The sequence below is a fragment of the Lytechinus variegatus genome, chromosome 16, assembly GCF_018143015.1.
Source record: "Lytechinus variegatus isolate NC3 chromosome 16, Lvar_3.0, whole genome shotgun sequence".
In the NCBI taxonomy this organism is placed as follows: domain Eukaryota; kingdom Metazoa; phylum Echinodermata; class Echinoidea; order Temnopleuroida; family Toxopneustidae; genus Lytechinus; species Lytechinus variegatus.
The window spans coordinates 7,985,164-8,011,808 of record NC_054755.1 but is presented as its reverse complement, the minus strand read 5'-3'; the positions used below and the strand labels follow the sequence as shown (position 1 = coordinate 8,011,808).

Genomic DNA, 26,645 nt, shown 5'->3' with positions numbered 1-26,645 from the left:
GTGTTATGCTTGTTGGATTTTTCTCTTTTTATTCAAATCAATTTTTTTTGGGGTGGACTTGTCCTTTAAACAACATGAAAAACTGTGCACACTTGGTTGGGGCAGAGACAGCTTTAATAATTGGCATAATTTGCATACCCTTGTAAAAGGAACCAATCAGCAGGCACTATATATAACACTAAAAAAGAACCCAGACAGGCGAATAGCACTGTAAAAGAATCATACTCTGAAAAAGAGAAATTGACTGAGCACCTTAATATATAAAAGGTGTCGTCCAATGTCACACTATAAGTGCACTCAAAGGTGCAAATTCGCAACTTTCTGGTTTTGTGCACCTATCAATAAAATAAATAAATAAAAAAAAATAAAAAGAAAATAACTAAATAAATAAATATCCAGGTGTACAATTGTTTTGTGGTATGTCTATGTAACATGATATATATAAAAGTAAATGAATTTGTAATAAAATCATCTTCCCATATCGCGACACCAGTATCACTGGTTACAAATGTTTTCATTCAGGGTGCAATTTTTCCAACCACTTGTAATGCTCGAAGGATGGGGGGAAGAAATTGGGTGGCATAAAGTTAGTTAGTCTAAAGTTTTTGTGCAAAATATGTCAAGGTATACAGAGGCCGTTCTCTGTTTCAGTCCATTCGTCTTCATATCATTTTTGTTTTATTGTTGTTAAATAACATCGTAGAAGTAAAAACAAATCCTCTGACTATATGTCCACACCATCTGGTGTTTTGACGTTGAAGAACATGGCGATGATCATACCTGTTGATATCAAATAAAAAAAAGTAAATACAATGAATGGGTGAAACAAAGATATAGTTAGGAAACCCGCCAAATGTTTGGCACAGCTGCATCAACAAACCAATCCCCATCTTTGACATCCGTACTCACCATCTCAACTTTCTCATTCGAATATCGGTCTGGTTATAAATTTTTGTTTTGCCCCGTTTCCCGCCAAAACATCTAACTGACCTTTCACCCGGTCAACGTCCACGCTCTGATCTCCATTTACTCCCCTCTTCATAATCTAAAGATGGCTAGTATACCATCGATAGCAGGAGCGGATCTAGGATTTTCCAAAGGAGGGAGGGGGCACATTTTCCGAGGAAACGTTGACAAGCAAAAATGATAAAAACAAAAAAAAAACGTTTTCAACTAAAATTGAAAGTAACTTCGTCCACCAAAATTTTGACAAGTAAAAAAAAGAAAAAAAAAGTCCTTGTGTATGAACAACAAATTCCAATTAAAAATATATGCTCTGACTTTTAAGGGGGCACACTCGTCCCCCTCCCCCTGGATCCGCCACTGATCGATCGGTTTACATCAGCTATTCGGTGCACTTTCATTTGGTCTACAGATGTAGAATCTCATGTCGGATCCACCCGTATCCCGCATTCTTGGACATGAGCCCTTAACGGTTTTATCCAGTTCTTCAAATCATTGGTGTATCACTATAAGGAAAGTATCCTAATTGGTGCAGCAGGCGATGGCAAGATTGACCCCCCCCCCTCCTGTATTCCAATTTGAAGTAGAGTTAGGCCCGTATTCTGAAGTCAGGTTTAACTTAAAGGCTAACAAATAGGCTAAAGTAGGATATGGTAAATGGTATTTAGAACCATTTAGACGTTAAGTTTAATTGTGGACCAGTTCTCTAAGTACAGAGCTCAAATTTTTCATTATTATTATATTTTTACTATAGATTTATGTCACTTTCTATCCTCTTCATAAATTATCCTCCTTCTACATCCATTCAATCTTTTTCATTTCGTTCACTCGCATTAATATATCATATGCCTATACTGATATCGTCATCTTTATCAATTCTATATCATTGATAGATATATATGATTTTACTGTATTAAATACCTAATGTCGAAAATCCTCCGGTCAAAATGAAGATCACATTCCAAGACATGAAATGAAGAATAGGCTGTTGAGTGACGGCAGCGACGATAGACGATATGGAGCTCCCGAGCAGAAATAAAATCCCGTAGTTGACACCAAGATGTTCAGATCCGAACGCCCTGTGGAAAAGAAGTATATTATATATATATATATATAAATGTGTAAATTAATACATGTATAACAGCTTTGGCAAGTCTTTTATTTAAATATTGTTTGTAAAGAAATGGATGAAGAGAACAATGGTAGGAGTAGCTTAAATCAAGGTTCCCCAGAGATATCTACCCTTTGGAAAAATTGGTGATGCCGAAAAAATGTCTCTGCCGGGAATCGAACCCGGGCCCCCAGCTTTGAACGCCGGTGCCTTAACCACTAGACCACAGAGACGGGTTAGTGGCTAGGGCAACCCCGATCAGATTGACTGTCAGATAGACAGTTTTTCGACATACCAATTATAATTTCCTTTGTCGGTTGAAGGTGGGTTCTTCAAAGTAATGAAACGAATCGAAACAATGAAATTTATGTTATTTGCTGAATATAATGGAAAAGTCTATCACATAATTAGAATTTAATTTCAATAGGCAATTATTTTTTCCAGCTCGCTTTGCTCGCTAGCAACTTTTTACAAATATTCCCGCATCGCGATATTTTGCCCACCTCGAAATATTTAGTTCATTACGCAACTGGGTGAATAAATGTGTTATGTAAAAGCTATGTCCTGTATACACCCGCGATTTGACTAAAAATAGCGGCAATCTGCGAGGTTTAAATGGCTTTGATATCAAGAAGTTCCGGGGGCTCCGTAAAGCACTGCCGTATATGAGTATGGAAGGGGTGGGCCATGCCCCCAAAAGTTCTGCAAACAAGAAAAAAAGGAAGAAAGAAAAGACAAGGAAAAGTGTAGGACTATGATTTTATTTACTGAATATAATGTCAAAAAATATCTCAAAGTTAGAATCTCATGAAAAGGTGATTTATTTTCGTTCGTTTCGCTCGCTCAGGATTTATATTAAGTAGTTTTGTAGCACATGCGCCATATTGCGCCCCTCTTTTTTTTACTCTTCACGCTACTGCTGCAAAAAAATCCTGTTCACAGTGGCGTACAGACCACACAAGAAGGAATAGAAAGAGAGAAGATTGAAATGTATTCTCTGGATATGTCAAAATCTATCACAAATCTAACTTTTGCATTAAAAATATCAAAAATTTTGCTCGCTCGCAACATTTTTTTTAAAGATAAATTCTGCCCGATACGCAATATCTGGTCCTCTCAAAATCGTCGCCTCATTAGACCATTAGGCCTGTTCATACCATGATATGACCCTCTCATACTAGTACGAGGTAGTATGCTATATGACCTGGAAATGTTTGGCTCTTGCCCCCCCCCCCCCCCCCCCCCGGCCGCGCGTTTCCGTTTTACACCCTGGCGAAGGCATTTTCCGGAAAAGTAGCCAAAAAGCGACTAGTGAAGAGTCTACACACGTCGCTGGTTGCATGCAGCGTGCGACACAGGAAAGACAAATTGAAGTTTGATGGATTTAGATATAGACAAGATAGACAGATAGATAGATAGAAATAGAGAGAGAGAGAGAGAGAGGTGGATAGACAGATAGAAAGAGAGAGAAAGAGGGAGAGATGGATGGATAGATAGATAAATAGAGAGAGGGGGAGAGACAGAGAGGTCGATATATAGAGGGAGAGGGGGAGAGAGAGAGAGAGAGAGAAGGATAGATAGATAGATAGATGAGAGATAGATAGATGTTAGATAGATAAAGAGGGAGAGAGACAAAGAATATTAACAAATTAACAGATAGATAAGTTTAAAAAAATAGATAGATAAATAGATAGAGAGAATAAGAGAAAGACAGACAGATGGATAGATAGATAGATAGAGATATTAAATAGATAATTAAAGAATGAGAGAGACAGAGAAGATTATCAACAAATTAACAGATAGATAGATACTCTAGTTAAAAAATAGATAAATAGATAGTAAGAGAGAAATAGAGAAAGACAGATAGATGGATAGAGAGATAGATAGAGAATTTGAGAGATAGATAGATGTCAGATAGATCAAGAATGAGAGAGAAGAGCGACAAATTAACAGATAGATACTGTAGTTACATAGGTAGGTAGAGAGAGAGAAATAGAGAAAGACAGACAGATGGATGGATAGATAGAGAGAGAATTTGAGATAGATGTTAGATAAAGAATGAGAGAGACAGAGAAGATTATTAGATAGATAGATACTGCAGTTACATAGATAGATAGAGATAGAATTTGAGAGATAGATATATAGACAGATAGAGAGAAAGACAGACATCAGCGAATCGGCAAGGCAAATGATCAAGGCAAACTTTCGTATTGAACCTGGAAAGTATAAGCTCAGCTGCATTTTCAAGTACGGTATGTATGTTCTGCGGATAACTTCGGTGCGGACTTTGGATCGCGCGCCCAGCTGATAATGTAAACAAACGTAGACGTAGACTCTTCACTAGTCGCTTTTTGGCTACTTTTCCGGAAAATGCCTTCGCCAGGGTGTAAAACGGAAACGCGCCCCCCGGCCACCTACCCCTGTTACGCCGCTGTAAAGAACGTCGTTCTGCACTTGTAGAGAGCAAAATCAAACACCTTTTTTATCGTGTAAGGATTAAAAAAAAGAGAAGATTTGTGCAAATGACAATTCGGCCAAATGTCACCGAATTAGAGTACCGAAATCGAAACGAATACAGTCGATAGCTCCATGTAAACTTTCATATCTCGTGATTTGTTTTTTGGGCGAGGATGTAAAGCCTAACCTTGATGTGGCCGTTGGAGCGGTAGAAAAGACGCCCCCTATCGAGAAGAATATGACAACCAGCCAAATGGTGAACATTATTTTGCTGCCGTAGAAGCTAAGCCCAAATGTAAATGTGAAGACGGACATTACGGCAGACAGAGTAATAAAAGAGACCTGAAAAGATAAATAAAAACGGACGTTATGGTGTTTAATTGTTGAGGTTTTCATCATTAGCGATGGTACAATGAGACAAAATACTGAGAACGCAGAACGTTAGTTAAGGTAAAAATTTTTAAACAGTCTGAAAGTTTTATTTGATTTGATTGATTGATTTTATTTCTCATGATAAAAACAATACAAAATATATACATTTAAACAATAAAACCATAATAATTGAATCAATAATACAGTGAATAGGTATATGAATTTGAAATGATAAAACTTATGTTGTAAGAGAAATATAGGAGAAAAATCTGCGAGGAACTTGAAAGGGGTTATCCCTGTTCCAGAATACAATTGCGAAATACATATACTTAAATAACATACAAAGAAAGCACAATTATAATTATACCTGGCCCAAGAGAAATCCTTAACTACCCCCCCCCCCCTTACATAACCAAAAGTTGCCTTTCTTTCGACTAATATTTAGCTGGAATTTGATTTTTCATTTTTTTCAATTTTTTTCTTCAAAAGTTGCCTTTCTTCCGACTAATATTCAGCTAGAATTTGATCTTTAAATTTCCTTTTAAATGTCGATTAGAATGAAGATTGTTTGATCTCACTGGAAAGTGAGTGCCAGACATCGGGACCCCTGTGTCTTATTGATTTAGATGATAATATTTTACTAGGGTTTATTAAGTAGTAATTCTCCCAGCTTCTTGGGTTACATGAATGAATTTGACAATGACGTGTAAACATTCGATTCAATTCATTTATTTTCTCTTTCAATCTTTTTTACATTTACAATGATAGTGAAATTTAAATCACTTCTATAGTACAATAATACTATAAAATAGAATTGGGAAGGCAAATTTTATTCTTCAATCTAAACATTTAATAAAGTGAAAAATAAAATTATTTGTCAGTTTTTAACGTAACATCCAATATGTTATTTTACATGTCCGTTTAATTTCCTTTCAATTTCCCTTTTCCCCGTCCTTTAACTTTTTCCCATGGGGTTGATGGTGGCAATGACAGTTCCTCTTTTACTTTTTTTTTCTTTCTCCTGGTGATCTGAACTCGGCGGTTCCATGGTGAAAACAGAAATCTGTAACATGAAGGTCTGGCGATGAATGTACAGAAAATAATTATCCTTGAATAGATAATTAAAACCTTACCTTGAATGAAAATCTATCAGCTATATGTCCCCAGAACACTCGACCCACGGCGTTAGAGACAGAGGCGCACGATCCAGCAACAGCAAGGAACAGATCGTCAGGAATAAAGGTCTGTCCATATGCCTGTAAAGTAGTAATAAAAACATGGGTAATACTAACAAAATTACACATTTGAAACAATTCGGACAATTATTATCTCAATCCGTTGTAAATAAATTTTTCATAATTTCCATTTAGGCTTTGAAAAGGAACATCCGGTACTAGTAGTCAGCAATGCGAAGTCTTACTGTCAAGGCTTAGAATGCTAAGCAAACCCAATCAAACGGCCAACATTGTATTGTTCCGTTTCATAAAACTTGTTCAAGTAAATTGGAATGATGTGGAACAGTTAAACATACATGAAAATAAAACAATCAAGAAATCAATCGTATCATTTTGGAAAAAATATGTTTAAATTTTTGGTTAACATTCCTCGGCATGACAATCAAAGTGACAATCAGTCGTTACTACTTCATTGATCCATTTACCCCGTCATGTTGGGGCAAGCTGAGCAACATCACTATCGCAGTCAACATGGTCAAAATGAGAACAAGAAGGGCGATACGAAGATCCAGCCTGTCTTCACAAACTTAAAGCGGCCCCTGTCGGGAAGGTTTATCCTACCATGGACCAACAACCAACACGTTTCTCACCATCACTCTATCGTGCCCCACATTTCCTCTCGTGTTTCTTCTTAATATTCCTCAACTATGCAAAGTATTCCTATATACTCAGTGGAAACAATGGCCTTCAAAGGACTGCCACACTTGGGCCCCTTCTCACAAAGAGTTGAAATTGATCCAATCAATCGTAACTATGGACAGCCAGCAACGTCAACATACAAAATACTTTGTTCGTTCAAGTTTTTCAAGGTATTACTGTATATCCATAAATTAATTGAATTCTTGACAATTTGGTGTGTTCTCCTTTGTTTACAGAGGACATGTTACAAATTTCCCGTAGAAGAAATCATGACACTGATGGATTTCTATAGTTACGAATGATTGGATCGATCTTAACTCTTTGTAAGATGGGGCCCTGGATTTCAGTCAACCTGTGCGAACGTACGTATGGCAAGCGCCGTCTTCTCATTCGATCAACATTTCATGATATCAGGAATTGTCTTACAGGAACAACACTTAAAAATTCATTGTTTTGATTATAAAACATTTCTTGATAAGTTTGTTGTAAACAAACGACAATTCTTGATATCAAGGATTAGGAGAATTAGGAGTATTTAATTAAGAAAACTGTTCGCCAAACGTAAGTCAGTGTCCGCCCGCTAAAACGTCCATGGCGCATTTTAATAAAACTTGTTATAATAAGAAATTCGCAATAACAGTTAAAAGCTACTGAAATCCTTCAATCTGGTTGGCTGATGGAAAATTTATTATAGAAATTATGCATGTGAAATCTTGATAAAACGGGACCCAGGTTAGACTGTACCTCTACCCATACCTTGTATAGAGACGTAATGTAGAGGATGACAAAACTATTCATGGTGAACGATGAGGCAAGATGCCAGAAGGACCAGTCCTTTAGCATCTCCAACGGCGCCAGCGTCTTCCCAGACCATCTCCGGTCCAGGTCGCCCAACGATTCCCCGGGCGACCTCGATGTCGAGGTCGAAGCACCGTTTTCTAGATGGGACTTGTCTCCATCAGTTTCCTCAGCGATCGCTGTCCCGGCTTCAATTCCAGCGTTGGCACTCTCACCCGTAGAAGATTGTTCGTGGTGCAGATCTCCTGTAGCGCCCTCTGCGGTCGCTGAACCGCCGTCGTCACGGTCATTGTCGGAACTTGATAGAGGTCGTTCGTTCATCAGTATACCCGATTTCTCGGTTATCGGTTTTTGTTTACGTCTCTGAAAAAAAGAAAAAGAAGAAAAGTCATTACTCTCAATATTACGGTTAATAAATTTATTAGATCAAGACTATATGGGAAATATAGAAAGCCACTGTAAAAGAACTTCAGTGCCTTCATAGCGGGATTTCTGATATAAAAGACGCAGTACAGGCTTTCATTTATAAGGTGCCTATATGGATATGAAATCATTATCTCTACTTGAAACCATTAACTCTGCTTACTAGTAAAGAGAAACGGTTGTCCCGTATAATACAGAGGAATGTCTCTACTTACGATGGCGTATCTTCTTGATCTCTTGATGATGGTTGGTGGATCACCAAGGAGAACAATGCCAATGACGTGCATGATGGAGAAGATGATTCCTTGTTGAATAAAAGAAAACGGAACGCGATCCAGGACCTCGTTCTGAGAATAAAACCTAATGAATTTTCATAAAAGAATAGAAGAGTTCTTGGAGCAGTGCGAAAAAATTCAATTGATTACAAGTCAATTTCATGTTCTTATATTAATTGCAAGTATATATATTTTTAATAAATTGCAAATTTCTGACAGCATCGGAATCTCTTGGCTCTGGACGACGACATACACGCGTTACTGTTGGTCTGATGCAAACCTTCGGATGATCTGCTGTCCCAGTCTACCAACAATGTATATCCTCCTTGGTGATTTCATTCGCATTTTAAAAGGAATCGGTGTGTTGTAGAGAGTGTAAATGCAAAAACTCTTTATTACCCTGACACCGCCCCTGAATAAGACACTGAACCTACCATTGTTCAGCACCTTGTCCGTTGTCCCTGATGTCAGGTTTGAGGTTATCCGGGTTTATAAAGAGCGTCTGGACGAGATTGAACACCAAAGAACCGGCTCCGTATCCGGCCACAGTCAAACCGCTGACCATACCCTTATGATTGGGCATCCACTAACAGGGAAAAATGAAGGGAGTAGGATCGGATTTTATTAACATTGGATTATTAAAAGTTTTTATTGACTACTACTACTACTACTACTACTACTACTACTACTACTACTACTACTACTACTACTACTACTACTACTACTACTACTACTACTACTACGACTATACTACTACTACTAATACTACCACTATGACTATACTACTACTATTATACTACTACTACTATACTACTACTACTACTACTACTACTACTACTACTACTACTACTACTACTACTACTACTACTACTTCCACTTCTACCACTACTACTACTAATAATGATAATAATGATAATAATAATAACGGTATATGTACCCAGGGTAGTCACTTCAGTTCCGAAAACTGTTCTCCTAGCGGGCTCTGCTATTATTATTACCCGGCTAAGCTATGCTACCTATTCAGGTGCACACAACTTTTTGAGGATTTACTTCCCGCCGGTACCCATTTACCTCACCTGGGTCCAGTGCAGCACACTGTGGATGAGTTCCTTGCTGAAGGAAATTACGCCATGGCTGGGATTTGAGCCAACGACCCTCTGTTTCAAAGTCCGGAGACTAATCCACTGGGCCACGACGCTCCACCATTGATGATCATGATCAATGGCGCAATGAGTACAGAATGTGTTGAGGAGACCAGACATTGGGTATCGGGAACACCCATAGGGCAAACCTTTCATAAAGTTGCATGCGAGTGAGGAAACTTTTTGACCTTTTCAATACAAAAATATTTGTGATGGAGGTTGATACAATATTCATGAAATAATGGTGTTTACACTTCCGTTTCTTTTCTTTTCCCCCAAGTCCCCCCCCCCTCCTCCATCTATACTCCAGTAATGATGACGTCGAAGACGATGATGGTGACAAATAATGATTGTGATAATGATGGTCGTGGTAATCATAATGATGATAGTGATGATGATGATGATGATGATGATGGTGAGGATAATGAATATGGTGGTATGTTGGTGTTGGTGATGATGATGGTGGTAAAGAATGCGATGATGATGATGGTGGTGATGGGGATGATGACGATGGTGATGATGATAATGATGGTGATGATGATGATAATAATGATCATGATGATGATGATGATGATGATGATGGTGATGATGATGATAATGATGTTGATGATGATGATGATGATGTTGATGGTGATAATGGTGATGATAATAATGATGATGATGATGATGATGATAACGGTGGTGGTGTCGGTGGTGGTGGTGGTGTTGGTGATGCTGATAGTGGTAATGAATACGATGATTATGATGATGATGGTGACGGTAATGATAATGATCATAGCAACAATAATTATGATGATTATAGTAATGTTAAACAATTTATAATCGTCATTATCAGTATCCTTTGATCGAGCAATTGAAAAGAAAACGCCCCCTCCCCTACTTCTCACTTCATTTCAAAATGTTGCCTATAAAATAGCTCTTAATTCTACAGTTACACAGGCGAACCGATTCCAGCAGACGGACAAAAATTACGTTATTACTAATGACAGACGTCATAGACCATCTGATGGTTTGAAGTAAGGTTCGTTGGTGTGGTCGTTACAGCAGTTATACCATGGTCACATTTACTCTACGGCGGCCGAACGGCGAGTCGATAACAGCCGTTTTATTCATTTTATATAAACCACCTCTGTGTAGCACGTACATAAGATGTGAACGGCTGTTTTCGACACACCGTACTGCCGCCGTAGAGTAAAAGTGACTAAGCTCTAAGTGTCAATCTGGACTTTTCGCATTTATACTACGAGAAAACTCCCTGCGGCGCACAAATTCCAAATGCAAGTCAAATCACAAGGGAGAGCTGAGAGGCATTTGTCGAAAGTTTGGTAGACCGGGACAGCATCGGAATCTCTTGACTCTGGACAACGGCATATTTGCAATTGTTCGTCCGGTGCAATATTTCGGATGGTCTGCTTTCCCAGTCTACCAACTTTCGACAAAAGCCTCTCAGCTCTCTGTTGTGATTTTAATTGCATTTTGAAAGGAATTGATGCGTTGTAGAGTTTCCCGGTAGGACATGACATGCAAAAACTATGCACTGGCTCGTATTCTGAAGTCTTGTTTAACTTACACCATGGTCCAAATCTATACTGAAATTATGGCAAGCCAAAAAGTCAAAATTTTAAGTTTGTTCATCCCTTATTCTTAAATGGCGAGGACACTTATCTGTCCTTCCCAGACCGCAGAAACACGTCGTTCCCACTGCCTGCGCGATCCTCTACAAACGCCGCGATTGTCCTTTCGTAACTGATCGCGAAACTTTTTGAACCATTCAAAAAAATTCTACGATCCACACGAATGCCACAACTGATATAAGACATGATACGATCATTACCATTGCTCCACGATAGAGGCCAAAGTTTCAATCGCGGCACAAGTCGTGACAGTGGGAACAATGATTTGAGAGTCAAATGAGCTGATGCATTAAGCCTCTGCTGTTCAGGATTTGTGTCATAATTGGTTTTCCGTAGTCAAACCATAACTTTAGACCAGGGCCCTGTCGTACAAAGACTTAAGATCACGGATCCGATAAATCTAAACTGTATGGAAATGCATCAGTGTCATATATTTCTTTCTTCAGGAAATTTGCACAATCTCATTTGTAAACAATTAGAAGCGCACTAATTTTTCAAGAAAGCAATGAATACATCATTATGTAGAAAATATTTGTTACAAAAATGTATTTTAGATGTTGACGTTCCTGGCTTTCCATAGTTATGGTTGATTGGATCAATCGTAACTCTAAGACGGGGCCCAGAGTTTGATTCAGACCCGACTTCAGAATACGGGCCAATTAATGTGTTCTTACCTTCATAACACAGATCAAAGGAGGGGTGTAGGCAAGTCCGCACCCGACACCAAACAGGATGCCATAGGTGAAAATTAAGAAGTAAAATGAAACTGTCACTGCCCATGCCGAGGCAAATACTCCCAAACTGCAACGTAAGATAAAAACACAAAGTTTGGGTGCACGTGGTGTTAGGTGCCCGGGGGCGGGGGCACTTCCATTCATATTTGGTTCATTTGAATATTTATGTCATTTGTATTTTCTGATGTTATATTTCATTTATTTCAATTATTGCATTGTTAATTTTGTTGGAAAAATGAATAAATGAATGAATGAATTGACAAGTGGATACCATGCGCGACCATGGGGTCTCGGAAAGCCCACAAACACGTATTTTCCATATTCTGAAAATGCACTCCTTAACAAGTATTTGCGTGTGAAACCCTACCCTAAACAAGTACTCTTGGAAAGTATTCCCTGAACTGACCCCTAAACAAGTACAACGACATTGTCGTCGGTTTTACATTTACCTGATTGGGTTAGTACAGCCCCACCTCCAACATCTCACGCAAAATCGTCCCTAAACACGTAGCGTTGACTCTCGGGGCAAAAAGTACATCCTTCATAAAACATTTTAGTCTAAATTTTTTACACCCTCGCAAATTTGACCCTAAACACGTAGCTTTCCTGGCGAAAATAGATACCCCCTTTTTCATTATTTATGTGTTTTTGGCACCCTTATTACGTTGCGTACGTAACGTGGCCTATCTTGAAAAATACATCCTTTTTACGTTTTTTTTTGGTCGCGCTTGGTATCCACTCGTCACCTGTACACATGGTAAACATGCAAATGTATATCGAAAATCAACAAATTGATGATTCATAGGCATGTTGAGGACATGGACATCTTCAGAATACCGATTGAAAAAAAAATCTTTTTATTCTAGCATTAGCAGTGGCAGTTTAGTATGTTTCATGAAATTATGGAAATACAAGCATTGTTTTGAAGAAACATAACTTTATTATTTCTTGACCATATTTGTGCGATTTAGCGATCAAATTAAAGTAGCGCAGATATTGAAATATTAGGCGTGTTATTTTCTTTTTGAAGCTTTTATACCCTCCGACAAATAACTTTTTGCTATCCTTTCTTCAAATTGTTTTTACTTGTGTATGGATGAAAAATCTTGTTTGTTATACCAGCGGAAAGAGGACATTACTCTTTTGTATTTGTGATTAAGTTATGATAAATCATCGCTAAACCTCGGTTTCGTTTTTTTTTGTAGGACGCACTGTATATTCAAGAGGAAGAGGACAAGGAAAGGGGGAAGAGGAGGAGAAGTAGGAGTAAGAGAATGACTAGCAGAATGGGTAGGAGAAAACCAGGGCAAGGAAAGAGCCAAACGCCCTTTCGCGCTTACCCTGACGTTATCAAATAGACCAGTTCGTATTTACTTCATGGGCAATTTTGGTCAAATGACCTTTCATTTCTTTCATCATAAGCAGATTTCAAAGCAAGATATTACGTAAGCTTGCCTTACATAGCAGGATGAAGAAATTGAATAGACCAGGTGACTAGAATAGCGCACAAATGAACGCGGTATTTGTTGCATTCCTACTTTGAATGCATATCTTAGCATGTTGCACAATGTACTTGACAAACTGTGAAATACCAGTCGTTCGTGGAAGCATTGTTGTTTTTTGTGGATGTAAATGAAAACGACAATTCAAAAGAATATATGAATAATCAAGACATCAAAGTTGGTGCTTATATCATTAGATTTTAAAGCACCATGTCACTTTAGTACAAATGACCTTCTTCTGATCATGCGTAGAATCTTTTGATCATGCGCAGAAAGGAACTACGAACTGGCTTATTGATTTCGTTGATAGCGCCATCTCTACAAATCTCTACAAAATGGCTCTTTAAAGCTTCTTCCTAAAGCGCCAACTTGCCACAACCTCAACAAGAAAATGAAGGATGCCAAGCAAACATGGAAGATGAAGAGAAAGAAGAACTTACTTGAAAACGGCAGCCCCGATGAATGTTGCTACCCTTACTCCAAATCTTTTTTCTAAATAACCTCCGGCTGGCATCGACAGGCCATGCCCAACTTTCATTGCCGCTGCTATCAGTGCCACCGTCTAAAAAACCCCAAAAGAACAATACTTAAAAATATGACACATGATACATTCAATACAATTTCGAAATATAAAGATATGTTGTGATAGAGTTGTTACAATGGACAAGAAAGTTAATAAAATGGGTACTAAATAAATTATCGTAATTATATGGACATTTTTTGTTATGGTGCAGATGATAGATATATTATCGAATCTGCCTTTTTATTCAAAGCAATAATCAGAAAAATATTTTATTTAGCGAAATTTCGCCTTTTTTGTCCAAAAACAAACTACTTTTGAAATATTTTTTACGAGAGATTGGTCATTCGGTGGAATATAACATGTATAAGGTTGACGAAATATGACTGAGCAATTAAGTTGCATCACAATATCAAACTAAAATGACGTGTTGAAATTCTTAGGCGTAATTTGAAGCATCGTCATATCATATTTCTTTCACATTATTTCTTCTTTTATAAAAAAAAGATCATACAATGCGAATTTCACCATTTGAAGGGAAGAATCGCCCTCAAAATAAGATGATTTTGATAACGTCACAAATTGAAACTTTACAACTCAGTTATTCATTGATGGATTTCGATACAAACTTCACCACTATTTTCTCAAATTTTGCTGCTTTTATTAAAAAACAATTTCTCGTCGTGTCATCTCCACTTTTAACGAGAGATGAGAACTAGAATTACCTGATAAGTCAGATGAGGATCAATTCCTTTGTATCTGATGTAAGATACAATGTATACCACTATGTTACCTGTATGTAAATACAAAATAACAATGTATAAAATAAGTGCAATCATCTGAATCACATTATCAGTTTCCACATTTGTCATTCGAAGCCATTCTGTTTATATCCATGAAAGATGAACAAACATGGCGACGTGAGCAACAAACTTTACATTTTTTTCGTGACATAACATCAATATTTGCATGCTTACAGTGGTACTCTTGGGCGTGTCGTGGTTTAGTGGTTCTGACTCTCGCCTTTCAAACAGAGGGTCGTGGGTTCGAATATTAGCCATGGCGTGTTTTCCTTCAGCAAGAATTTTATCCCCACTGTGCTGCACTCGACCCAGGTGAGGTAAATGGGTACCCGGAAGGATTAATTCCTTGCATGCACTGAGCGCCGGTGATGGTAGCTCGAACTAAAGCCGGGGTAATAATAACAAGCGCTTTGTATCCTCAGGCAAAAAGCGCAATATAAATCCAGCTATTATTATTATTATTACTCTGGGGCCTGGGCTAAAAATAATATGATTTGGTCAGATTAAGAAAAAAAATAGTAAACAAAACACTAAATCTTTAATAAAAATCGGGCAAGGAATAACAAAGATATGACATTTTAAAGATTTGCACTATTCCGGTGAAACAGTTCTAGGCATGTCTTCGTGAGTATTCAATGAGCAACTAATGATGTCATATCCACACTTGTTATTTTGTATTTTATTATATGAAATTAGGTCTATTCATTTTTTTCTTCAAGAACCAAAAATATTGGGATAACAACTGCTTAAGTGCAATATACATATTCATTCCTGCAATTTATTTCATTACAAGGGAGACATATCATTCAAACATGTATGACAAAATGAAACAATTATGATTCCATGTGATAACAGAAGAAAAGGGAAAGTGGAGATGTGACATCATCAGCCCATCTTTACCAACAAGAAAGATATATTCTTTATTATGTTCAGATGTATCGGAAGAACCAGGCATTGTATCTTTTTGGTCTAATCTGTTCTCATTACCAATTTCCTTTAATTGGAGCCATGTATTTTATTTCAAGTTGCATTTAATTGTGGATAACAGAGTTAGACAGTTTAGTTTTAAATTTTTAAACAAGATTTTACCATCAAGAGACAATTTATTTAAATGGCATGTATTAGAAAGCAACACATGTAACATTTGTGGAGAAGTTGATACCACTTTTCATTTCATACTGTATTGTAAATATGTTCGATTATTTTGTAAAGTTATAGAAAGGTTGGTATTTTATATTTTCAAGATCACTATTTCTATAGATGAAAAAACATTAATTATAGGTTATGATCTGCAAAATGCCAGCAATATTATGTGTAATCTATTTTGTGTTATTGCCCAATTTGTTATTTATCGAAATTACATAAAAAGCATATTCAAAGGAAAAAGATATAATGCGAATTCTTTATGGATTGAATTCAAACTTACTATGATTATTTATTTAGAAAATTTATGTAAACAAAAAAACAAGTTCGGAATTTTGAAAAAATGTGATATCCAAAAAATTATTGCATTATTGAATTGAATTGTTTTTTTTATTGTTTGTATATAAATGTACATGTTATTGTGAATAAATACCTCGATTAAGAGGATAAGAGAAAAAAAATCATCAGCCCATCTAATGAATATTCATGACGACGTGCGTATAACTATTTTCACAATATATTGCTAAAATTTAAAGGTCAAGTCCACCCCAGGGAATTGCTGACTTGAATAGATAGAGAAAAATTAAACTAGCATAGTGCTGAAAATTTCATCAAAATCGTATGTAAAATAAGAAATTTATGACAATTTAAAGTTTCGCTTATTTTTCACAAAACAGTGATATGCACAAATAGGTGAGTCGGTCGATGATGTCCATCACTCACTATTTCTTTTGTTTTTTATTGTTTGAATTATACAATATTTCATTCTTATAGATTTGATAATGAGAACCGTTCAACTTGACTGAACCATATGGTATTAATCAATGCTAATTCCACATGTCCAGGGAGGAATTAATTGTTGTATCACTTGACAATGAGGAGAAAATTAGAATATTTCATACTTCTTATAATAAAATACAAAAGAAACAGTGAGTGGATGACGTCATAGTCTCCTCATTTGCATACCAGCCAGATGTGCAAATCGCATACATTCGTAATTACGAAGCTTCGTTATTCCGAAGGTTCGGATATTCCGAAGGTTCGTTATTCCGAAGGTTTGTATTTCTGAAGGTTCGTTATTCCGAAGGTTCGTATTTCCGAAGGTTGGTACTTCCGAAAGTTCGTTAGTCCGAAAACGAAATAAGGTTCGTAATTCCGAAGGGTCGTTAGTCCGAAAACGAAATGAGGTTCATAATTACTCGTTTTCTGAAAATGGGAATTAAACTCATATTTTAATTTGAGGTTTAAAATAACCGAAAAAATACTAATATAACAATAATGGATTATTGCAAGCCTTTATTTTGGAGTATTAAAGGCTAAATTAGTTTCAAATCATAGCCAATCGTACGATCGCTACAACCTAAAAATTCGAATGTTAAATCAACATTTGAAAGATTGGAGGAGTGACAACCTTTTCCAAATGTTACATGCAACCTTGTATAAAGCTGAATCCATCATTTTAAGTGTTGGGTAGAACCATTTAAAGTGGTAAATACAACACTTAGACAATTCTGTCACTCCTCCAACCTTTCAAATGTTGAGTTAACATTTTCTGTTTTTAGAAATATATACATATAAAATTATATTAAATTCGCTTTTATTCCAATAAGGATGATAGCATAGTCACATTTTCAAACTTAGGTATTCGTATGATGGTTTAGAACATAACGCAGTTAGTAGTGACTCGTGTATCTGTGGTGTGGCATGAGAGCATACATACATAGTAGTATCAAGCTTTTAGAAATACCTGTGATTCACAATGTTCTTTTTTTTTCTTTTTCCGAGACACGAAAAGAAGCTTTACTGTTGAATACAAAGAGAGAAACCCAGGTAAGTACCGCAATATCACGGCTTCACCTCGAAAGCTTATTCACTGTTAATCTACCAATAACTCCTAAATGCATAATGCCCCGATTCATTCAACCATGGAGCAACTTATAGCTCCATGATTCAACCATTCATGTCTACATGCAGGTAGTTCGTACATCCATTGCAATGCACAAGTTTTTCCTTCTATACTCATTGACGCAGGGGAGGGGATATACGGGAGGGATAATGCCATGGTCACATTTGTTCTACGGCGGCCGTACGGCGAGTCGAAAACAGCCGTTTTAACATTTTTTGTCCAACTACATATAGGTGGTTTGAATCAAAATTGATAAAACGGCTGTTTTTGACTCGCCGTACGGCCGCCGTAGAACAAATGTGACCACGGTTTTAGGGCACATTTTTTTCGTGTTCCAAGCGATGACCCCCCCCCCCCCCATCCTACATCCTTCCCGTAAACAGAAGCAATGTCAAAGGTCCCCCAAATTATATATATTTTCTATAAACGAAAACTGAAACGGACTCGAAAGAAATCGAAATGCTACACCCTCTCAAAAATTCAATGAGGTAAAATGAAATGAAATGGATTAACATTAATACAGTATCAGAGGAATACAAAATATACGATAAATTTATATAAAAAGAGGTTAAATCATAAAAGGAATAGTCAAATAGAAACAAAAGAAATACACTTACGTGCTATAATAATGTGAAATAATAAAAATGATGCAATGAAATAAACAAAAAAATCAAATACAATAACACAAAATAAAAATAGCAAATTTTCGATCAACTATCATGGATAATTTTCATTTGAAACGGAAGGCACTGAATGATCTAGATAGGATTCAATAATGAATCAATGGTATGTGCAAAATGCAGAATAAAACTACAAATATTACCATTTTGTATTCACGAATACAATTCTTTAATTTGCACTCCCCACAATTACTTTTGAAAAAAAAACAATATGCAACGCAAATAATATGTTTCAAAAGCTTTGAGAAACACTGTAAAACCCTTCAATATTGCGTAAAATAGTTTAAAAATACCAAATCGGCAAATTTTCGGGGCGCTTCGCGCGCAAACTTCTGTATTATGATTTTAAATAATCTGAATCATAGGTCGACGCTCCTCCATGATAAGAGACATTATCGATAAATGGTGTAACCAGACACCATATTCCAAATTCAAATGAAACATCTCGTATCGTTCATAAACATGGTAAATGTCGCATATAATGGCCTATAACAGCAAAAGCAGGTTGGCGTCGTGTAGGCGCGGTTCTAGGCTAAACATTTATTGGTGAGGGGGGGGGGGGGGGCGTCTGTGGGCTTGAGAAATTTCCGACGTTGGAATATTCAATACAATGAAAGTGGCCTATTATCGGTAGCCTTATACTGACCAAGCAGCTTGCCCCTTATACCCCGATATAAGAAAAATATATATCTGTAAAAAAATCACATTATCAAAATGACATTTTTCATATATAACATGTATCAGGGCCTGATGGGTGCTATGAATACAGATGAGGGCATTTAACGATAGGGGGATGGGGGTAGGACTGGTTATTTGGTTTGTTAGGGGCGATATTCTCAGAATGTAAAGAATTTGAACGTAAAAATATATAATAGAACATGACAGAACATAGGTTTTTAATGTCAATGACAACCCTTGGAAATACTACGAGGGAATGTTGTATCAAATCAGGGAGAAAAGTTTTGAAGTGAAACCTTGCATTTGGAGCACTTCTGAACTTCCAACTAGTGTACATCTTCCACGTCGTTAAATTACTGAATGTGATATTTAACATGCATCTAAGCTGCAAAAGAATACGACCAATGATTACTGACCATTGACCATATAACACAAAAGTCTACAGAGTATTGTAGAGAAAAGAGTCAAATCATTCTACCTGTTGCTTCTATCATGGGGAGGGGGCAGGGGGCGATCGCCCTAAAAATATTGAGGATGCGGCAAAATGAAAAATGCATGCAGTTCGAAATTTCGAAAACGTGTTTGAAAAAAAAAACATTTGAAAGCGCTATAAAACCATCAAATTTGACATAAAAATAATATTAAACATGATAAACATATAAATTCTGCATTATAATGTTGGACAGTGCCTTTACCCCCTCTCGCCATCCGAAACATGAATCAACACTCCCGACTCTTACCTATATGTCTTAAATAACTTTAGCCTATATAGGGAGAATTAAGCGGCAGAGCCAAATTCTTTAAAAAACATCCTAAAGAATAATATAATTTCGGAGCGCTTTTGACAGAACACAGACAGGTTTAGACTTAAAACATGAATTTTATGACGTTAGTATTGTTATATTCTTGGTGGTTGAAGCATATAGGGAGGTTAATTCTAAAAAATGTAAGGCATTCTGCTATATTGCAGGAGTTCATTGAATGCCTATACTCGCACTTTAAGAGAGCGTTTATTGTATTCTGCATTCGAATCTGAATAGCAAAAAAAAAACTTTGATTTTAGAGCACTTGTAGACATGAATGGAATACTGCATTAATCAACACATAATTATACGCATATAGGGCTTACATAATCAATTTGTCTTTGTGGCCGAAAGTTTTTTTATTGTTTTATTTTCTTTAAGGGGGGGGGGCTTCAGTCCCCAAGCCCCCCCCCCCAATCTGCACCTGGCGCCGTGGTAATTCAAAAGAGGGGGAAAAGACGACCGAATTTGGCGTCATTTTATTTTTGATTGAAAGAAATAAAAAACACGAGTGATCTCGAGTTACAAGGCACATACCTCTCACTTTCACATTCTTATTTCTGCTTATACTTCCCTTTCTACTTCTTTGAAAGTATGCATATGTCTTCTCTTTTTATCTTTTCACTACTTTAAAATCATAAGGGGCGGTCGCCCCCTGCCCCCCCCCCTGTAGCGCAGCGTCTGTACTAAACACTGAAGGGGCAACAACTCTAGAATATTCTTACCGAATGAATACAGAGAGCCCAGAGCGAGGTGAACGAGTACCAATCCAGTAATGGCAAGGATACCCCTGGAACTCTGATAAGCCGGCTTCCATTGAGTTCCCATTTCTTCTCTAGCTGGTCTTTAGTCCACACTCAGAAGTCTGGTCCATGCAATTACAGGCAGTAAAGTCCACGAACTATGTCCTAGACTGATTAACCAGACCATCAACTTATCTAGCCTTCTCAGACATGTCAGAGTGTCAGCGTGCAAAAGACGGTAATATGCGGAGCGCCAAGCCTTAATTTATTGTGAGCAAATCACACAATAATCACATTCAAAATACCTGTTGATAGTATTATAATACATTTACGGGTCAAGAAAATCGAATAAAGTATTCTGAAGTTCCGGATTGCTGGTCATGATGAATGGAATATGAAAGAAGCACCGTCAGGTTTGACAAATACGGATGTGAATTTTACTCAAAAATATGTACTTAATGGGTGAAAAAGCGACCACCCCAGTGATTTTGTAATAGATACATTATGAAAGCACAAAGAAAAAATGGGGGTGTTTGGAGATGGGGATACAGGTAAGGGAAGGAGGGGGGGGGGGGGTGTTAGTACAAGTCTTAATAATAAAAACATGGGTGAGAGCACTGCCATAGGAGGAGGGGGTGCTTGGGGTGCTGTAAAGCTCAGAAAGCACCCCCAGAAATCAGGTTGGTTTGCTTCACTGATATGTACATTATCTATACATGTATATTAAGACATAATATACAGATCAGTGGTTTCTTAAATGTAGAAAGTCATGGAACAAAAATCCCGAAACACCTTTTGGGTGCTTGTTTTTGTTTTTCTGGACAAAATCACCCCTAATTTTGAAATGAAAACTTCCTCTTTTTCTCGCTCGTCATTCCTTTTTTTTCCAAACCAGCACTCCCTCTTCAAAACTCGTTCCCAGGTCATTGAGGGAGAAGGGAATAAACGAAATAAGAACATGTAAAAAATGGGGCAGGAAATAAAATTAATGAAATTAACGAAGCACACAATCGAAAAATCGGACGAAAATAAAAGAATACCCCCATTTTAGAAATAGCCCGTTATACAGAATTTAACTTGACATGCATCCTCGAAATTCTCTCGCTGATGGCTATGTTACCTCTAACTCTACTCTATATAAAACGAAACAAATATTTCTTTACATTAAAAAGGCTTCCATATATCATAGCAAAATGTAGAGGAGAGTGTTCCCCAAAAAATTGTAAAGGACAAGTCCACCCCAACAAAAAGTATATTTAAATAAACAAAAATCCAACGGGAATTACCCGAAAATTTTCAACAAAATCGGAAGTAAAATAAGAAAGTTATAACATTTTAAAGTTTCGCTTAATTTCACAAACAAGGGCGCCGGAAGCGGGGGGGGGGGCAGGGGGGCACTTGCCCCCCCAAATAAAACTTTGGGGGGGGGGCAAAACGAGATTTTGCCCCCCCAACGTGCCCCCCTGACAGATGAAAAAATGATAAATTATTTAAGGACAAAAGTAAATGAAGGCACTTTTCTGCCTGAAAATTGTCATTTCCATTGTCAAAAATGAAAAAATTTTGCCCCTGACGGGGCAAATACATTATCATAGTAAGCCTCGCGTCTTTTGACGAACAGTTCCTCTGTGAAACATAGCTTTGATAAGCCCCTTTTCCATCTTATTACAGTGTGATAACGTTTAACCTTTTAATGAATACATTTCAGACTAAAAGCGAATGGCAAATTGATAGTGGTCCACCAATGATTAGGTTTATAATTCTATGATGCTGGCTGTGTCGTCTAACAAACGCGCGGTCGCCCAGAAACGCTCAGACCGGACCCGATATAACTAACGCGCGTGAACACTAGTTACTCGAGCAAGATATGGAATCTATGTCATATCTATCAAGCCCAGAAACTATAACATCTCGAGAAACTTGTTTCAATTATTTCATTTTCAACTAAATTTAAATTTAGTTAATACAGTGATAACAAGAAAGCGGTGTTGGAACGCGTCTGCCCGTCGAAGTCGAACCAAAGATCGTAGGTTCGAGTCCACCCTGGGCGGATGACTGAAGTCAGTGCGTTGTGTGTAAACGTCTCTCCCATGTTTCATAGATGCAGGCTATGTTACAATGGAAAACACTCCGTCCCTCGGATAGGACGTTAAATGGAGGCCCCGTGTAGAGGAGAGTCACCACCTTTGCACGTTAAGAACCCACTGCACTATTCGTATAAGAGTAGGGGGAAACCCCGGTGTCGAGGTCCACCTGCACCCCCCTCCAATCAGTTATATCGGGAGGAGAGACCTGTGGATCATAGTGATTCAGTTCGCTTTTCGCCTCCCAGGCACAGGTGACGCCAAACAAATAATAATAACAATTCAGTGCCCTAAAGAAAATACCAAGGTCATTTCAACTCAATATAGACATGTTATCAGAAAATTACACTCAGAATAATCATGTGTAGAGGATTATAATTTATAATTTGTAAAAATGGTGAATCCCACTCGAAAGCAACTTAGAGATAATGTTTAGACATGAACAAAATAAACTCATCTGTGAAAGTGTCTTCTTGACCAGAAGATATTATCCGAGATATGAATAAAAATGTAAATAATATAAAAGAAAAAAATAAGCGTTACAGTAGTGCTCTACTATAAAAAAATCTTAAGATATTTTCACAGCCCCGTATTTCCTCTATTCCTTTTCATTGGCATGATTGGAAGGCGTTTTGTCTGATACTATTTCAGCTCATATATAGCACTTATGTATTTTAGATTCCAAAACTTCTTCCCATTACCTGTTACTAGTCAGATCGAGATGGCAGCTATGTTCTCTGGTTCATCCCAGCTTTTGTTATTCATGGACGTTTGCAAAAATAAAAAAAAACAACCCGGGAGTGGGTGGGGCTGCAAGACCTAAATTTTCGAAGAAACGTATGAGCGAGGGGATTTGTGATGGGGGAGCTTTTGCATTTTCTAGAATGAAATTGAAGGATTTCGTGCACACTTTTGGTGAATTTTGTGAATTTTGCCCTCTCGATCGGCGGCCCCCGGCTGCGTACGGTCATGTTTGTCATCTTAAAGTCTTTAAAAGGCCTATATTACACTGGTTTGAAACAATTTCGTTTGCAATAAGGCTCGTAATTTGCTGGAACTGCGACCCTGGTCACGAAGAAACACCAGGCTGGGTCAGAAGGGCCGGCCGGCCGGAGGAAACAGAAGGAGCAAAAAGAACTCCAAGACTGTTTAATTCTCAAGAAATTTATTTTTGAATGCACTTAGAAACGCAACTTTTATACTCCATTTTACACAAAATCCTTACCGTGGGGGGGGGGGGTCCCATAGCCTCTCCCCCTCGATCGCTTCGGTATCTCACGCTGTCAAAAATATTGTGCCCCCTTCGGGATTTTGCCCCCCCCCCCAAAAACTGAAAGTGTTCCGGCGCGCCTGTTCACAAAGCAGTTATAATTTATACACATCTTAGTCGTATGCAAATGAGCAGACTGATGACATCAACCACTCACTATTTCTTTTGTATTTTTTTATATGAAATACTAAAAATCAGAATTTCCTCCTCATTTTCTTGCGAAACCAACTTTATTCGGGTTATGGAAAATTCAGCTTGGAACATTTCACTGAGCTCAAGAGCAAGGGGGTGTTTCATGGAGCATCCTGAAAGTGATTTGTTCTGACTCATACGTTCTGAGCCAATCAGATGCAAGTATGTCGGTAGTTTATTACAGTTGTCAGTGAAAATCACTCTTTCGATGATTTCTTTCAGGGGCGGCGGAGCGAAGTTGAAAGTGGGGGGGGGGGGTTACAAGAAAAAAAGGACATTTTCTTTACAAAAGGGCACGTTCTTGAAACAAAGAAAAAAAAGAGTAATCTACAGTGGTGTAATGAGCCAAAATATTGCGGGGGCTATAGACATAGACGTAAAATTTGTGAGAAGCATATATTTTGACATGTTTAAAACAAAAATCCAATTTTGTGGAAGATTTTGACATGATACTCAGATAATGATATAATATTTCACCCTCCTCTCTTTCCTTTTCTATTTGTTTTCTTGGTTGTGAAATTATCTTATTTTATTTTTATTTATTTTATTTCATTAATTTTTTTTTTTTGGGGGGGCGCCCCCATCTGTACGTCACTGCTTATCTACCCCACATTATATGACTCATGAAACTGAAGGCACGTTGAATGATTATTACAATTTTTTTTCTTTCATAAGTAGGCATATGAAAATGAGAATTTTGTTTTCTTGTTTCAAAGGCGTACTCGTTACCACACCTCTCAGGTGAAAGGGGAACAGAACATGTTCGTGAGGGGCAATTTTCCTGGTTAAAAGGGGGCACTGATCCACTGATACGAGAAAGGGCACGTATAAGAAGGCAAAAGGGCACTTGCTAACGGCATAAAACGGGTGCTCCTCGGGTATGAAAGGGGCAAAGAACACATTCGTGAGGGGCACTTTTCTTGGGCAAAAAGGGGCACTGATTCGAGAAAGGTCACTTACAAGAAGGCAAGGGGCATCCTTCTCAGGTGAAAGGGGCACAGAACACGTTCATGAAGGAACATTTTTTGGTAAAAATTGGCACTGATACGAGAAATGGCACTTGCTAACACATAAAACTGGTCCTTCTCAGGAGAAAAGGCACATACGTTCGAGAAGGGACATTGTTTGGTAAAAATGGCACTTATACGAGAAAGCGCACCTTTTCAGAGCTTCAAAAAGTATGGGGGCACTGTGCCCCCTCCCCCCAAGGATCGCCGCCCCTGATTTTATTCATGAAACGATCCGCTGCGGGGAAGTTCACTGGTTATTTCCAGTCGTGAGTAAAGTTGTTGGTAGCTTTCGAACAACTCTGGAGGTGGAGGTGTCATGGTTGGTGTAGTGGTTAAGTCACTTGTCTCTCAAACCATGGGTCGAGGGGATCATTATGACCGGGGTAATAATAATTACGATGTTAAGCGCTTAGAGACCAAAGTATGAAGCTCGGTCACCCCTAATGGTCCCTCCTACCGCTCCGAAAGTATTGAGCTGCACGGGCAATTTTCCGCTCCCGCAAAGTTCACCTCCGCTCCAACAACGCCCAGTCAGGCACTGCTAGACGCTAGTTCGTGGACGCTTGGGTCCGCTAGGCCAACGCAGAAATCTTGAAAGCTAAACCACCGCTGCGGTGATCAAACGTTGCACAAACTTTGGTTGAGCGGTTGTATGCGTTTTACGAGCGTACACGGAATAGCCGGGACGGTGTAGTGTGTTGCAGCGATCCATTGCGGTGATGAACTTTGGTTGGTTTGGCGTTAGTATGGAGGTGTCACCGCTATACTACTAACGCTAAAGCAACGCCGGCTTTAGCGTCGCACCGCTATAAGGCAACGCTCGTGATTTCGATTTTTGTTCATTCCATTTTGCGCGCGGTGACTGACGAGCGCTTTCGAAATTCGACCCCTCTACCTACCGTTCAAGGACCGCTCCAGCAAAGTTCTGGCGATGTGACCACAACTTTATGGCCTGGTCACACCGCCCGAGCGTTGTTGGAGCGGTCGTGGAGCGGAGGGACAGAGGGTCAAATTTCGCTCACAAAATTGGGGGAAAAATCGAACCCCCCCCCAAAAAAAAACAATCGAAATCGAAAATGGTGAACGGTAGCGAGAGGTGATGAATTTTTTCTCTCCGTTCCACGACCGCTCCAACAACGCTCGGGTGGTGTGACCAGGCCTTTATCAAGTGAATGTCTACCTGTTTTTTTTTTAAATGTACCGTTATCCCCTCTTACCGTAAGAATATGTAGTCCCGAGAGGCAACAAGACTAGGATTCCTCCGATGACTACGAGCCACTTTCTTAAAGTATGGATGTCCTCTTGCAGCATCGGGGCCATGGTCCTCTGTTAATGTAGGCAATATGCAATCTTTAATTCACAACATTTCAATAAATTTCAATAAATTTCAATAAATATAAAACCTGCTTCCGTTGCAATATTCCTATTCTCCCCACCTGTGTTCGATCATCGTAGACATTTTACGTGTTGTACAGGCACAAATTTTCAAGATTTTTCACCCCAGTTGTTCAGCCTCGCTAGCCAAACT

General features: G+C 38.1%; 1 protein-coding gene across 2 annotated transcripts; it reads right to left on the bottom strand.

Annotated features, from left to right (window-relative positions):
• Position 1: 1 nt before the first annotated feature.
• On the bottom strand, positions 2–26,645 carry LOC121430055. Of its 2 annotated transcripts, none has more exons than XM_041627330.1 (11): positions 26,335–26,645; positions 14,531–14,598; positions 13,726–13,847; positions 11,724–11,850; positions 8,708–8,859; positions 8,214–8,358; positions 7,534–7,938; positions 6,037–6,159; positions 4,719–4,873; positions 1,885–2,042; positions 2–780 (listed from the first exon to the last, which is right to left on the bottom strand). In XM_041627330.1, the coding sequence occupies exons 1-11, from the start codon at positions 26,435–26,437 to the stop codon at positions 725–727; spliced, it is 1,614 nt and encodes a 537-aa protein (XP_041483264.1). In that variant the 5' UTR covers positions 26,438–26,645; the 3' UTR covers positions 2–724. The 2 variants fall into 2 exon arrangements, with proteins under 2 accessions (XP_041483264.1, XP_041483263.1); XM_041627329.1 differs by lacking the exon at positions 26,335–26,645 and adding an exon at positions 20,544–20,866.